Raw genomic sequence first — 16,808 nt, 5'->3', positions numbered from 1 at the left:
GGTAGGAGCGCACATAAGGCAGCATGGAATAGAAAATATGTCTTGCGCTGAGAGTGCACATAAGGTGCTGTGTGTGAATGACAGGGGAGAACTTACCATCCTGCGGAGAGTGGGGAGATCGATGAAATGCAAAGGACGGGCAACAGGACAGCAAACTAGACAGCATAGAAGGACAGCAAATATAAGCTAGAGAGCTGAGAACAGAGGAGTGCTAGAGGGAGCATAAGAGTGGAGAATCATGCAAGTGCTGAGATGAAACATAAGGACGCACTTGATGAAAATCAAACAGGTAGGTGAACGTAGGGGATATAGACTGCAGCATGGGTAAAGATATGACACATGTTAACGAGGAACCATTGTGCAGGGAAAAGCCAAAGAAGCTGTTCTCACTGAATGTGTATATTGCTATGTAACAGCAAAGAAAGAGATTTGGATTCAACATAGGATTCCAGGACAATGTGTGTGTATAATTTAAAACACTGAGACGCATGCAGTAGTCTCACAGCTTTAGTCAGGTAACAACCTCAAACCAATAGGGAGTGTCTCATGCCGTAGACCAGATGTCACTCCTGAACTCTCACATGGAGGTCAGGAGAACTGAGAACTTTCGCTCTAATGGTGGAATAACTCGTCACATTTACTGGCACAAGTTATGCAACACTTTGTTAATGTCACACTACAAAAAAGGTTTACACTCAAGAAAGGAGTACTCCAATATCACAAGTCAGAAGCACTCCTATCTCATCGTTAAGAGAGGAGATATCCAAACTCGCAATCCTGACAGAAGCTCTCAATGTTCAGAGCAGAATCTCAATCTTCCATGTTCATACTGGAAGAAGGATGCTTTCAATTTCACACTCAAGATAGGATGGTTCCAATCTCACATTGGGAAGAGGGTGAATCCAATTTCACACATACAGGAGGAGGACTCCAACCTCGAACACAGGACAGAAAGGCTGAACTCTGAGAGTATTTATAGGCATAAATTGTGCTTTTTCCGTTCCAGTTTCACACTCAGCAGAGGATGAGACCAACATTAAACTCAGGCGAAGAGACGGAGTTATCAAAATCTTTATCGGCGTAGATTGTGATCTCTCCCAACCAGGTTCTTTCCAAAGCTAAGTGCTCACAGTTAACTTAGTCTGAGCATGGACACGTTTCCAGTTCTTTGCTTTCTTTTAACAACCCAATTACATTTTGGAGTTTTCCTAGTTTGTTTTAACTAACCAAATGCACCAAAGTACCAGACTACAGTGATATAAAGTAAAGCCCAGACCTGGAAAACGTTTGTCACCAGTGAAATGGAACCACGTGAAACCAGAGGCATGGCCCCAGGGTTGATTCTAAGGTTTTCCCCAGCCCTCAGCAAAGTAGGAAGCCAACTTACCCAGGAAGAGGTTCAGTAGCACCTCCTGCCCAGCCAGCGTGCTGCTCTTCCACAGGCATATTATGATGCCCCCCAGCCAGGGGATTCCGTGGCCGGTGACCCCGAGGAGTTTGACCATAGAGCGGGCACTGCCCCAAGATGAAGCACTGCTGGCGCACACTCCAAGCCTCTTGGACATGCAGATGTCGATGGCCAGCAGCGAGTTCAAGGCGATGCCCTTAAAGGAAGGGTTCAGTTGTATGCAGTCCTCCTCGGGCAGCTGCTGGGACTGCCGGCGGTCTTTGCTGGTGCCCTCATTGGGCGCTGCGGACTGGGAAAACTGCGCGCTCTGCTTCCTGCTTGAAGTCCGGTTCTCCTGGTTGCCTCGCAAGGGCTGGTTCAAAGACAAAAATTCTGGTCTGTTCAGGGCATTATTCCGATCCCTGGCTCGAGATCTGCTCTGAGGGGCAGGCATGGCAAGCTGTGCCTTCCCAAACCTGTGTTACAAAAAGAAAGACACAGGGGAAATGCTATATCTGTTTTCTTTAAAGTATTTCCTTTACAGTTAAATCGTCGAAGAGATAAAAATCTTTTGATCCTGCATATGTTTTGAACGCCTGCTGCGGCCCCGGTTCCTGCTGCTTGCCACAGACTCGAGCAGATAAATATAGAGTGAAAGGTATGTCCATGCTGTTTACGTTCCTCTCCCACCAAGCTTGAGGAAACCCTGGCTGGCCCCACAGCCCACCAATCAGGCTCGGGCAGGACTGCACGTAGCCAATGGTCACATCGGAAAGGTGCAGGACGAGGAGGTTTGGTGGGCTCAGCTCTGGGTTATTTAAACCTCGTCTCTGGCTCCGTCCCGATGGGGAATGAGTGACGGATGATGGGGACTGTAGTTCCAAAGCAGGCCTCCTTCCCGTCCCTCTTAATCCTGACCCCTAGCAGCTGCTGCCCGCCACTTTCTGGGATCTAAATCAAGTGTCGTGTGTCCAAAGGCAGCGAAGACTGCGGGTTGGTTGGCAGGGAGCTGACTGAGCTCAGCACACAGCCGTCCCCGACTCTGGTTACATCTGCATGTGCCAACTGCAGCCCTTTTGGAAGGAACATTCTCACTCAAGCGCCCATCCCCTCCCGCTTTGCTAAAAAGATGCAAACTAGAGCGTAACTCTACGCTCTTACTTTTAACGTGTCATTTTCGCCATGGAATCTGTACGTGAATAAAAGCTCAACAGCTGCCAAAAGGACAAAATAAATGCAATGCTTTCAACCAGGTCTAATCTTTTAACCAGAGTAATTCTGGAACACGTCATTTTGTTTTTAATATTACAAGTTAGGATTGTAAACTAATACTATTAGAGCTCTGGCTACAAACCCAGAATTGGCAAATGTGTCCTACATATCACGGGACTAGCTGGCAGCAATGCTTTTCCTGATTCTTGCACTCGTTATTCACTCCTGGCCTAGATATGTAGTCTGATCCAGGTGTAGCATTACTTGACTCTTTGCCTCTGCGTGTTTTCGCTTGCGGTGTTATTCCCAGTGCATGCTTATTATAATACTGTCAGAAACACATGCCCCTACTTGTGGTTCTGTCCACAGTGCATTACTTTTATTGTAATGCTGAGAAAAAACATTCTCATCCATGGCTTAGTTTGTGGCTCTGTAGCTGGTGCATGGGTTTAATCTGGTCATGTTTCCCGCTCACGTCTTCACTTTTGGGTCGGCCCCCAGTGTATGGCTTTTCTTGAAGCATAAACTCCAGTGCAAGACTTCGGTTATGGTTCTGCCCTGGTGTGTGTCGCTTTTTATCTAGTACTGTTTCCAAGCATGCCTTCACTTACGATGGTGTTTCCAATGGATTTATTTGAATTCGGTTCCCTGTGTTACTCTTCTTCTGTTGCATAACTTCACTTGTGGTTCTGTTCTCAATGCATGGCTTTTCTTGTAGTACTATCTTCAGTGATTGCCTATTCTTGTCATGCTGTCACAGTGCGTGCATTCACTTCTGCTTCAAGTAAAGGCACGTACTGGAGACAGCACTGCGAGAAGTCATGTACTGACGATTCAACCACAAGTGAAGACTAATACCTGGTAAGCCAAACACTGGGGACCAGATCAATGACAATGTTGTAGTAAACAAAAATATCGTAGTTGGAAAGTGGGTCATTAGTTGTGTGGCCTGCACAAGTAATGGGTCTGCACTCCACCACCACTGGGAACCAAACACACCATTGTAGTGCTTGACTCTCATAGCGCTGCAGAGCAGCCCTAGGCTTACTCAAGGGAGGTGGTGTGTGCAGGTAAGCACCACTCATGAGCACCCAAGAATAACTCTCATTAAGCGATTGTCCAGTCTGTGCTTTTTCTTTTCATAAAGTAAAAGTACATTTATTATACACACAACTCAATAATATGCAACAATTTACAATTGTACACAAATTGATGGAATTACTTTTGAATGACATTGCGTAATCATTTTTGTCTCCCCGAGGGGAAATATAAGGCAACAAATGGCAAAACATTTACTTGTATCCCCATGCAGTATTTGACTGTAACTTGGAGTGAGAACACCTAATTCGTGCAATAAAGTACATCTACTTTGATGAGTGGTGGCTGTCAGTCACGTTACTCAAATAACCATGACCAAGAACATGAATAGGCATGTTGGAAGTATTTGGGCACTTATGATTACTCTCAGATTACTCTGGATTAACATTGTGTAATACCATCCTGCATCCCTAGAGGGTGCCTTGTCATATAACCTTTCCCAAGTCATACCACTGGCCACAATACTAGGACCACAAAATTAAAAAATATATTTAGCAGGACATGCTACCATTTCCCCCTTTGCTGTTACAGCACTTGCTATCGCAGACTTTCACCGCTAGAGAGCGCAGTTCCACCAGTCGGAACAAAAATTTCTGCAGGAACGTTCTTAAAAATGTATTGAACACGTGGGGGATTAATATTTTCATGTCCCACCCAACCTAGGATGGGGACAAAAAACTTTGTCCCTCACTACAACCCTGGCGGTCGGTGTTAAAGCGGCGGTAATACCGCCAACCGGCCGGCGGAAAGAAAAATGGAATCACGACCACGGCGGAAACTGCCAACATAGACAGCCACTTTAACACTCCGACTGCCACGGCGGTACAGACAAACAGCATGGTGGTCACCGCCAACAGTCAGGCGGAAGACAATGTACCACCCAAACTATTATGACAGGCCAGTCCGCCACCTTTTCCGGGGCGGATTCAACGCAAACAAAAACACAGCGGAAACAGGACTTGGAAGGGGAAACACTCATGTTAGAGGACGGTTCTGACCATCAGGTCTGCCCTGATTTTTCGATTTTTGACCACCTGGTTTTGACTGTTTACTGTGAGGAAGCCTCCTATGAGGTGACTCCAGCACAATAAACACATGGTAAAATGGACTGCGCGTGTTTACCGTTGGTGTCGCCGTGCTAAGGAAAGGCTGCTGTGGCGCAGCAAGGGCAGGAGGCCCCGGGCAGGTTACATGTGATCATGGGTGCGCATGGATGTGCACCCATGTGAGGGCTGTTGGAGGAGGATTCCTAGTGTGCGCAGCTCAAGAACTGCGCTAGGTAGTCCTGGTGCAGGAGGAACTATGCAGAGTGGGTGGTGACCTGGAGTAGGTCTCATGAGAGGGGTGTATACATGTGAGGGAGAGTCAGTGTGCTTACTGTCTTTTCACTGTAGGGACACCCAGTTCAATGTCAATGTCAGGGTGCTTAAGATATTTGCATTGGGGGGATACTCCATTGAATGTCAATGGGAAAGGAGGGCCTAGGGTGCAACTCCAGTTCTCTGGGGTCCACGAGACCAGAGTCACACCAAAGTACCCTGTAACCTGTAAGAAAATAATGATGCAGTAGGTTACAAGAGCATAGTTGTACAACTTATGGATCATCCAGGGATGTCATCTTTCTCTGACTCAGCTCAGGATTAGGGCCAATTACTGCTCTGTCCAGTTGCTGGAGCAGGGCCTTGCATCAATCAGCCAGCTGTCATTTCGTGCCAGGAGCAGGCTGGAGAAGCCCTGCGAGGAATGTCAGGGAGGAGGGGCTGAGACTTTCAGAGCACATGTGGCAACTAACTCCTGGAGGATGCCATCTTGAGCTATCCCAGAAGACTGTGCAAGAAGGGGACAGGGCAAGGAAGTGATGTGGCACATCTGGATAGGCCAGAGGTGCAGACCTGCTGGACACTTCCGCCCCCACTTAAAAGGTCCTGCACAGGGGAGAGCTCTCTCTCTTGGCTGTGCTTCACTGCTGGACACTGGGACTGCAGACGGGCGTCATGGACAACTGGAAGGAAGAACCTCCTGACTGCCCCTGGGGGCAGGGACTCTGCCCCTGAAGGATTCCAGGCCAGCGAGGCGAATGCCAGGGCCAGGCAAGCTGGCCCCTTACCCCCCCAGAGGACTAGTTGGGGGAAGGACTGGTCTAGCGCAAGGAGAGCGCACTGCCCAGAAGGAAAAGAGGGAACCCAGAGGAAAGATTGGCACAGGAGTCAGTGGGACTGGCTCCTTGATGATCTGGGACCCTTCCAGGCCAGAAGGCCTAAGTAGAGTGCTCCTGGTGGCAAGGGCTTGTCACCAGGAGCGGAACGACACAAGAATGATGAAAATCGGCCCTTGGGGGCCCGAGATATCACAGGACAAAGGATAGCGACCTTTGACCTTTGGGAAAGCAGCTACGAAGCACGTGGAGCTCCGCAGCAGCTTGAGACTGTGCCCCCAGGGTGGGCCAGGGCCTGGGGGCTGCCCAAGAGGAAGAGGAGCAAAGGGGAGTGTCGACGCACTCCCCCTCTCTGAAGAGGAAGGGGCCCCGGACCCCATCCCAGGGCCCCAGGAAGACGACGACCTCGGGGAGCGCCGTCGCGCTCCCCGTCGCGAGGAGGAAGGCCCCGGACCCCATCCCGGGGCCCCCGAAGACGCAAGGAGGAAGGGGGAGTGCTGCAGCACTCCCCCCGCGAGGCCCGTCTGGCCGCGAGGATCCCTGTGAGGTGCTGGCCGTGCGGGGAGCCGGCGGGGGCGGCCAGTGGTGGGCTCCCTGGGCCGCCCTCCAACGAGGGATCCTCTGTGTGGTGCGGGGGTGTGCGGGTGGGACCGGCACCCCCAGGATGAAAGGCATGAGGAAAAGGGCACAGCGGCTCTCCGCAGCGGGAGAGCCGCTCATCAATTATGCAGCTGCCCCAGCATGCTTTGCGGGGCAGGGGGCTGCTATTTGAGCCCCCAAAACGCCTGTGGTGGTCCCAGGGAGATGGGGCCACCACCAAAGGAGTGACAGGAGACAGGGGGAGCTGCAGGAGCAGCGCAGCCTCCCCCCAATATCGGTTGGTGTCCCCACCCTAGGCAGGGTGGGACACATGAGAGATAACCCCAGAAGGGTTGGATTGATATTTGAAGCACAAGCGTCAGTGAACTTTTGTTCCTGTTTGTGCAGGGGTGCCTACCATAGGTGAAGGTTGGTATAGCCCCATGTATTCTACTCTTATTTAATGGTCAATTAGGAGTAATCCTGATGGTTATAATGCTAGAATTGGGTCTCATATGTTCCCTGATTATGTTAATTTGAATAATGGTACTGACAACCATCTCTTGGCAAGATGGAAGTATTTAATCACAAATGTAGGTGTCATCATTGCACTGTACTGTTGAATACTGTCAAAATGTTCAAATGTCGCAAGGGGGGCACTGGGATTGTTTTGCCATGTGGATTGTTGGATTATATTCTCCCTTGAGGAGACCTGAGAGATTACATAATGTTTGCCCAGAGTGATTCTATCACTTTGTATATACTTGTAGATTGTTGCATAGTATTGAGTAGTGTGTGTGAATAATAAATGTACTTTTACTTTATCAAAAGAAAAAGCACAGACTGGACATTCATTTATTGAGAGTCATGCTTGCGTGCTTGTGAATGGGGATTACTAGCCCACACCACCTCCCTTGAGTAAGCCTTGGACTGCTCTGCAACGCTAACCTATGAGAGTCAAGCGCTACAATGGGGTGTTTGGTTCCCAGTGGCGGTCGTGTGCGGACTCGTTACTTGTGCAGGCCACACAACTAATGACCCACCTTCCAACAACTCACCTCTACACAACCCACGAGGAACCAGGACGCCATGGAGCCTGAACTCCAAATACTCCCTGCGATTGTCTTCCTGCTCCTCTACCAGGAGCACGACCGACGGCGGCGGCGACCACGGTGAGTACTGCACCTACAACACAGGGGTGGGAAAAGAGAGTGACACACACATGCAACACGCAACACCCCCACCCTCACCCACAACCAACACACACACAAATACATGCTGAAACATTACATTTACACCACCCAACCCCCCCTGGAAGAATGCAAGGACAAAAGGAAATTAGTAGAACGATTGTAAACATGTAAAATCCATTAGTCAAAATTTTATATACACTATAAACAAATATGTACACCAAGAATTCAAGTCCAGGTACTGCACCAATATAGTCCGTAGACCACTGGGCCCAAAATGCATGGGCGAGGCCCACACAAGATACCCGATCGAAACGGAGAGAACACTGCAGGGGCATCAGATGGAATAAAAACAGGCACTTCAGGGGGAAGGGAAGGGGGGGCAAGTCAGCCGGAGGAGTGCACGACGCCAGCTCCACAACGGGGCTCCATGCCCATTGATGTATCCTGGGGAGTGCAAAGCCACAGTCTCTCAAGTCTCTCCAGTGAGTGGTTTGCCCACTGCTTTATTCTGGGGAGTGCAAAGCCACAGTCTCTCAAGTGGATAACAGTCTCCACTGGTTCTGGTGGGGGCTTTGTGACCAGAGTGCTTCATCCTGCCAAGGACAGAGGTAGTGGATGCCTTTATCCACTGGTTCTGGAGGGGGCTTTGTGCCCAGAGTGCTTCATCCTGCCAAGGACAGAGGTAGTGCATGCCTTTCCCCACTGGTTCTGGAGGGGGCTTTGTGCCCAGAGTGCTTCATCCTGCCAAGGACTGAGGTAGTGGATGTGACAGTCCACTGACGATGGGGTAACATGGAAGCTGCCCAGGTCCCTGGAACTGACAACCAGCCTCGTACGAATGATCACTGGGGATGACAGCCATGTCTGCGGTGGTGCCACTGGCTCAGGATGTGGCGTGGCCGCTGGCAGCAGCCTCAGTAGCGGCGGTGCTTGCGGCAGTCATTGGGCAGCGGTGCTGGTGGCGGGCTCACTGACCTCAGTTCTGGCGGTGGTGTCATGAGCGGCAGTGCTGGTGGGGGGCTCACTGACCTCGGTGCTGGCGGCGGCGGTCAGTGCTCACTGACCGGTGCTGCTGAAGGGCACAGTGTCTGTGGTGCTGGTGAAGGGCTCAGTATGTTGGGTGCTGGCAGCGGTGCCCGTGGCGGCGGTGCATGTGGTGGTGCCGGTGGCGGTCTTGTCCGCCGTGCAGGTTGGCGGCGACGTTGACTTGCCTTTCTTTTTCAGGCCCTTCCCCACCTTGGATGGTGGCGCAGCTGTCTTGCCACTCCCAACTGTTGTCTTGGCTGAGCCCTTGGTGGCAGGTGTTTTGGCCTTCTCCCTCTGGGATGTGAGCAACTTCTTCTGTTTTGGAGGTGGGGGAATGTCCTTGGACTCGCTCCTTGGGACACTGGCAGCCCTGTTGCTTGACGCACTCCTGAATCTCGATATTTCTTGCACCACTGTGCCCGGTAATGTGGTGGCTGAGGTGCTGGGTTGGGACCTGGAAAGGCAGGCCCTAGGGGACGGACGGGGGGGGTGTAGGGAAGAGGTCAACATTTGAGAGGAAAAGCTCTTTTGACACACTGGGACGGGTAGATGGAGGGGGTTTGGGAGTGGAGGAAGAGGTAGTGGTTGTAGGAGGTGTTCGTATGCTGACTTTGGGTGAAGGTGCATGGGCTGGAGGATGTCGTGAGGTGGATGGCTGTTGGGTGGGTGTGTGGTGCGTTTGTGTATATTGGAAGGAGGGCTCACAGACACACTGGGAGAGGACACAGGGGATGTGTGAATGGTAGTGGGGGTGGTGACTGCACGTGAGCGGTGTGTGGTGATGGGTGTGCTGGTGATGGCGGTAGTGGCTGAAGATGTAGTGCATGCAGGTGTGAGTGGAGACGTGACAGGGAGGGAGGAGGGCGACGTGGAGGAGGGGGACACAGTGGAGGCAGTGGATGTTGGCATGTCTGCATGGGTATGTGCTTGTGTGAGTGCCTGTGGGATGTGTGGTGCTTATGTTTGCCAGAGCCACCCTTATGTGTTGAGGTGTGTGCATGCTGGTCTGATGGTGTGCTTGGGATAGGCTGAGGTACTGGGGATTGGGTCTGGGTGGAGGAAGTTGGAGGGGGGAGGCTGGACACAGGGACAATGGCTGCCATTAGTGCAGAGGCCAGAGCCTGAAATGCTCTCTGTTGGGCTGCCTGGCCAGAATGAATGCCCTCCAGGTATGCATTGATCTGTTGAAACTGCCTCTCGACACCCTGGATGGCATTCAGAATGGTAGGAGGTCAATAGCCTCCTCATTGAGGGCAGCAGGGCTGACAGGGGCAGGGCCTGAGGTGCCTGGGGCGAAGGAGATGCCCACCCTCCTGGGTGAGTGGCCACGGGACACACGCTGAGGGGCTGCTGGGAGGGCCGTGCTGGTAGGGTGGTGTGGCGGCTGTACCTGTTGATGCGGGGGCACAGAGGGGCCCACCACCGTAAGGGAGCTCCCATCAGAGGAGGAGTCGGTGTCGCTGGTCTCTGCTCCTGTCCCCGCCGTGGAGCTCCCCTCGCCCTCCGTCCCAATGGTGACTTCTGACTCTGTTGTCCCAGCCTCCAGGGCCATGTGGGATTCAGCTCCCTCCTGCTCCGGTGGCACAGCTCCTCTGCCTGATGATGCTAATACACACAAGAACAGGGAGTCCACAAAAAGGGGGGGGGAGGAAGAAGAAAGGCATGTTCAGTGCATGCAATACCGCTATTGTTGGTGGACACTACAGACACAGCAGCCCTCTGCACTACGCCATGTACTTAGAGTTGCCTAATTAATCACAGGGACATGGGGTACATGGCCTGTGCCCGATTGCTGCACACCTTGAAGTCACAGGAGCCTGACTAGGTGTTGATGGCTCTTACCACTGGTGGGGTTGGGGTGCCACTTAGCCTGCCTCACAAAGGGTCCTTGCCTACAAAGCTCTTCCTAGTCTAGGGGAACCCACTGCCCAGCTCCCCCACCCAGACACCTCCAATGCGTGCAGAGTCAGATGGATGGGACGGTACTCACCCCCTGTTGACTGCTGTGATGCCCTCAAGCGCCCATCCAACTCCGGATACGCCACTGCCAGGATCTGGAACATCAGGGGGGTCATGGTGCGACGGGCACCCCTCCCACGTTGGGAGGCTATCCCCAGCTGGGCCTCCGCCATCTTCTTGCTCCAGCGGCGAATGTCCTCCCATCTGCTCCATCTGTGGTAGACCCCCAGGGTCTGGACGTCCTTGACGATGGCACGCCAAATATCCTTCTTCTGGTGGGCGCTGACCTAGAGGAATAGTACAGGGCAAAAGGAAAAACTGTAACCGTCTGGACCGCCACGTTCCCAGCCTTGCCCAGACGCACATACACTCACCGTCCGATCATGCAGTCCTCATTCTCCTCCACCCCGTATCTTCCATCCACGCCACTCCAAACAGGCATTGCCAATACAGCATGCTCACAGTTTACTCACCTGTTTGTTTGGAGGACCGTATAGTAGCATGTACTGGGAGAGGACCCCATCCACTAGTTTGTCCAACTCCTCCGATGTGAAGACAGGGGCCCTTTCCCCAGACACATGAGCCATCGTCGCTTCCAGACCCAGGTCACAGCAGCACTTGCAGTGTAGGTCCTCTCCTGTCAAAGATCAGGTATCAAGTGATTGAACAGACAGAAAATGGCGGTCACGTCTGCGGCGGTGCGTACCGTCACCGCCTGCGTACATCATCATTGGCTCCTGGGACCCATAGGGTCCAATGTTAACCAATGCAGGATTGAGCTGCGGTCTTCGACCGCCTACCGCGACGGTGTTCAACGCCAGCTCAGTTACCTCATATCCCCTTGTCCAACATTACAGGTCAGGCAGCCGCCATTTCAGGGGGCCACATGGCATTAATTTTAAATGCGTCACACATATCTAGGTCTTGCATACACACAGAGACAGGCACATAGCGGATTGCCAAATGTGTGCAATAAAATTGTATTTTTCCTACCTCAGTGTTGGCTGACTCTGTGCTCGCTGTTCTCATCCATAGGGCACGTCCGCTGGGGCAGGTGATGAGATGGCGGCATCCTCCGGTGTACAGACCTCTGGTGGACCTGTCGACAATGGAAGAGAGACATGTAATAGTCTCCTACAGACTCGATCGTGCCACAATCCATGAACTGTGTGCCCAGTTGGAGCCAGACCTGATGTCAGCTATCCGCCATCCCACCGGAATCCCCCCTCCAGTGCAGGTCCTGTCAGTACTCCATTTCCTGGCAAGTGGGTCTTTTCAAACTACAGTGGCCATAGCATCAGGGATGTCTCAGCCAATGTTCTCAAATGTGTTGTCCAGAGTGTTGTCTGCCCTGCTGAAACACATGCGCAGCTACATCGTGTTCCCTCAGGTGGAGGATTTGCCTGGGACATATCCCCAACATCATAGGTGCCATTGATGGGACACATGTGGCCTTGGTCCCCCCACGCAGGAGTGAACAGGTGTACAGAAACCGGAAGAGCTACCATTCTATGAATGTGCAGATGGTGTGTTTGGCAGACCAGTACATCTGCAATGTGAACGCCAAGTTTCCTGGCTCAGTGCATGACGCTTACATTCTGAGGAATAGCAGCATCCCTTATGTGATGAGGCAACTCAGGAGGCACCGCTTGTGGCTAATAGGTGAGGACAAGGACCCTATACCATGTGAATAGTTGTCTGGGTCTGGGGTTGTCCCTAAGGGTTAGTGTGTGTTTAACAGTTGTCCCTCGACATTTGCAGGTGACTCTGGGTACCCCAACCTGTCATGGCTACTGACCCCAGTGAGAAATCCCAGGATAAGGGCAAAGGAATGCTACAATGAGGCACAATGGTGAACTAGGAGAGTCATATAGAGGACCTTTGACCTCCTGAAGGCCAGGTTCCGGTGCCTCCATATGACAGGTGGTTCCCTCTACTACTCACCAAAGAAGGTGTGCCAGATCATCGTGGCCTGCTGTATGCTGCACAACTTGGCTTTGCGACGACAGGTGCCTTTTCTGCAGGAGGATGGTCCAGAAGGGGGTCTTGTGGCAGCTGTGGAGTCTGTGGACAGTGAAGAAGAGAAGGCAGACGAGGAGGACATAGACAACAGACACACTGTGATCCAGCAATACTTCCAGTGAGACACAGGTAAGAAGACATCACCACCTCCTACATCTGATAAAATTATAAGACCTATCATCTGTCTGTCAGTTTCACCCAGTGTATGGGCCCTGACTTGTCACTTTGCCTTTCCATTTCACAGATGTGGGTCCCCCTTTGTGACCTCTGGTATGTTACCTCATGGACTAGAGCTGTGTGACATAGGTATGTTGACAAATTGATTGGACATTGGTATTTTCCTCAGTTATTGCAAATACACATTTGTAAAAGCACAGACTGACTCCAGATTGTTTTATGATTCAAGGGTGTTTATTTAAGTGCAAAATGGTGGAGGTGGTATTACAGTGGTCAGGGGTGATGGTGGAGGAATGTCCATGGCAGAGTCCAGTCTATTTGTCTCACAGGTGCATTGTCCAAAGGGGCATAGGAAGTGGAGCTAGGGCAGTTTAAGGATGGACAGGGTGACAAATTGGGACAGAAGGATGACAATCAGGGTGGTCGTCATTTCTTGGCGGGGGTCTTGGCATTGTTCTCTGTCTTTGTCCTGGATCTCAGGGACCGCTTGCGGGGTGGTTCTCCATCTGCAGGAGGTGGGGTGCTGGTGTTGTGGTCCTGTGGCGGTGCCTCCTGTCTACTAGCGCCAGCGGAGGTGGTGGGCTGTTTATCGTCCAGGCTAGTGTCAGGGGCCCCTGGTTGTGCCACAGTGTCCCTCCTGGTGTTCACAAGGTCCTTCAGCACCCCTACAATGGTGCCCAGGGTGGTATTGATGGATTTGAGTTCCTCCCTGAACCCCAAATACTGTTCCTCCTGCAGCAGCTGCGTCTCCTGAAATTTGGCCAGTACCGTTGCCATTGTCTCCTGGGAATGATGGTACGCTCCCATGATGTTGGAGAGGGCCTCGTGGAGAGTGGGTTCCCTGGGCCTGTCCTCCCCCTGTCGCACAGCAGACCTCCCAGTTCCCCGGTTTACCTGGGCCTCTGTCCCCTGAACCGTGTGCCCACTGCCACTGCCCCAAGGTCCCTGCTGTTCTTGGGTTTGTGGGTTTGCCTGGGTTCCCTGTAGTGGTGGACACACTGCTGCTTGACGTGTCCTGGGGACCGAGGTATGGGCCCGCTGGGTGGGTGCTGTGCTGGTGTTTCCTGAGGGGGAGGCTCTGTGGTGGCCTGTGACTGTGTCAGGGGAACCGACTCTCCAGAGGTCCCAGATGGGCCGGGCTGGTCATCTAGATCCAGTTGGACAGAGCTGCTGTCATCACTGTGGGCCTCTTCTGTGGGGGGAGTGGACATGTCTGGAACCTCCTGTCCGGTGATGTTGGGTAGGGGTCCTGCAGGGGTGTAAAGGCATGATTATTGCATCTGTGTGTGCCATGGTGTGCAATAGGGGGGTGACCCTGTACCCCAGTGCTTACATTCTTGTATAGGACATTGTGTGATATTTGGTTTGGGATCTGTGTGGGTATCTGTTGTGGACATGCTTTGGTGATGGGTGTCCATGCTTTGATGTTGCAAGCAGGGCTTGGTGTTGGGATGGGTGGTTTGTGATAGTGGGACATATGTGAGGAGTTGGAGTGATGGGGGTGAGGGTGGGGGTATGTGATAGCATGCAGGTAGTGTGGGGGATATGGTAGTTAAAGATTTGACTTACCAGAGTCCATTCCCCCAGCTACTCCTGCGAGGCCCTCAGGATGCAGTATAGCCAAGACCTGCTCCTCCCATGTTGTTAGTTGTGGGGGAGGAGGTGGAGGTCCGCCGCCAGTACTCTGAACTGCAATGTGGTGTCTTGAGACCACAGAACGCGCCTTCCCCCGTAGGTCGTTCCACCTCTTCCTGATGTCATCCCGTGTTCTTGGGTGCTGTCCCACTGCGTTGACCCTGTCCACGATTCTGCGCCATAGCTCCATCTTCCTAGCTATGGAGGTGTGCTGCACCTGTGATCCGAATAGCTGTGGCTCTACCCGGATGAATTCCTCCACCATGACCCTGAGCTCCTCCTCAGAAAACCAGGGGTGTCTTTGCGGTGCCCTGGGGTGGTGTGGGTGATGTGTGAGGTGGTGTGTGTTGTGATGTGTGGGGTGATGTTTAGGGGTGTGTGGTGTTTTGTGCGTGGATGTGTATGAGTAATGGTGTTGTGTGCCTCTGTCTGCTGATGTGGTCTTTGCTTTTCTGTCTCTCTGCTTCTTCCAAATGTTTGGTTGCAAGGGTTTGTGAGTAATGTGGGTGTGTGTTTTATATTGTATTGAGTGTGTGGGAGTGGTGTGTGTCTGTGTATCAGGTGGGTGTATTTCGATTTGTCCAATGTGGTTGTGTTTTGTAAGTGTGTGTGTATTTTTTTGAGCGCCGGTGTGTACCGCCAATGGAATCCCGCGGTTGAAAGACCGCCGCGTGGATTCGTGGGTCGTGATAGTGTGGGCGTATTCCTGTTGGCGTGACGGTGGAGGTTTTGTTATAGCCAGTTTATCACTGACCTTTGGTGTGGCGGACTTGTGTGGGTGTCTAGATTTTGGCGGATTCCGAGCTGTGGATCGTAATAGCTGTGGCGGAATTCCGCGACCGCTGCGGTGTGTTGGCGGTCTTCTGCACGGCAGTAAGCGGGATTTACCGCCAATGTTGTAATGAGGGCCTTTGTGTTAGGGGGAGGCTGTGCTGCTCCTGCAGCTCCCCCTATCCATGGGCTTATGGGTGGTGGTAACCTCATCTTATTTGGACCACCACAAGCTGAAAAGAGGCCAAAACAAACCGTAGTGCCTTGCAAGGCATTATGGGGCTTGCTGCATATTTGATGAGCGGCTCTTCCACTGTGCCACAGAGAGCCATTTCGCTTTCATTTGTAGTTTCTTTATGCAGTCTCGCACTGTGTTCCTCTTTCTTTGGGGGTGCCCGGCCCCACCCGGACACCCCTATGATTCTATGATGCAGTCTTGTCGGAGAGCAGTGTGGGGAGCCCACCCCAAGCTGCTCTCATCCTCGGGGTGTCTGTACCCCCCCAGGATGCCGACTCATTGGAGGGTAGCTCAGGGAACCCACCCCCGGCCGGTTCCCCAGGCTGCCGTGGGAGCTGGCAGCCACACTTCGGTCTGCCTGCTCCTGCGGGCAGACACGCACTGTGGCTCTGCCCTACTCGCTCCCACCAGTGACATGGGCACTGGGAGTGGGGCCGGCAGGCCACCCGGAGAGTGCGACGGCACTACTGTAGCCTTTCTTCTGCTCAGGGGCCCAGGGATGGGTCCTGGGCCCCCTCCTTTCATGGAGCTTCACAAGGAGTGCAATGGCGCCCCGACTTCATCTTCTAGGTGGGACTCTGGGATGGGGTATGTCGCTCCCTGGCTTCCTCTTTGGCTGGCGACCATCTTCGTGGGGGGGCGCAATGGCATCCCCTGACTTCTTTTCTTTGCGGGGCCCAGGCTTTACTTCGGGGCTGCGGCCCGCCCATATTTTCACGGGCAGCACAACAGCGCTCCCCAACTTTGTTTCAGCCGCACGGGGCCCTGGGATGGGGTCCAAGGCCCCTTTACTATTGCGGAGAGGGCGAGCAACAGCACCCCGTCTCATGAGTTGCCTAGGTGGGACACGGGGATGGGGTCCCGGGCCCCTTCTTCTGCCACACGGGAGTGTTACGGCACTCCCTCGCACTCCTCTTCTTCTTGGGGGAAGCCCTCGGGCTCTGGCCTACCCCAGGGGCACCGACCGGAGCAGGGGCGCAGCCTCACACGCTTCGCGGCTCGCCCATAAAAGGTCGCAGACCTTCTCCTCCTGATATCTCGGGTCCTCAAGAGATTACCTGGCTCTGTCATGCACTTCACTGGGTCTGAAGTCATTCAGGGGCTGAGTCCCTGCCCCAGTGGGCAGTCAGGGGGTTCTTCTTTCCAGTTGTCCATGATGCCTGTCTTCACTCCCAGTGTCCTGCAGTGAAATACAACCAAGAGAGATAGCCCTCCCTGTGCAAGACCTTTTAAGTGGGGCGGAAGTGACCAGCAGGCCTGCACCTCTGGCCTATCCAGATGTGCCACATCACTTCCTTGCCCCTGTCCCCTCCTTTCTTCACAGTCTTCTGGGATAGCTCTAAATGGCATCGCCCA

General features: G+C 52.9%; 1 protein-coding gene across 1 annotated transcript in view; it reads right to left on the bottom strand.

Moving 5' to 3' along the window:
• PLPP7 (phospholipid phosphatase 7 (inactive)) overlaps nucleotides 1–2,211 on the bottom strand; it is a 108,901-nt gene extending 106,690 nt beyond the window's left edge. Inside the window, exon 1 of the mRNA XM_069237078.1 lies at nucleotides 1,388–2,211. Within this exon, the coding sequence (XP_069093179.1) occupies nucleotides 1,388–1,841 (454 nt within the window). The 5' untranslated portion in view covers nucleotides 1,842–2,211. The remainder of the gene's footprint in view (nucleotides 1–1,387) is intronic.
• Nucleotides 2,212–16,808: the final 14,597 nt, after the last annotated feature.

This window comes from Pleurodeles waltl, chromosome 6 (assembly GCF_031143425.1).
Source record: "Pleurodeles waltl isolate 20211129_DDA chromosome 6, aPleWal1.hap1.20221129, whole genome shotgun sequence".
In the NCBI taxonomy this organism is placed as follows: domain Eukaryota; kingdom Metazoa; phylum Chordata; class Amphibia; order Caudata; family Salamandridae; genus Pleurodeles; species Pleurodeles waltl.
This window is presented reverse-complemented; position numbering and strand designations above follow the sequence as displayed.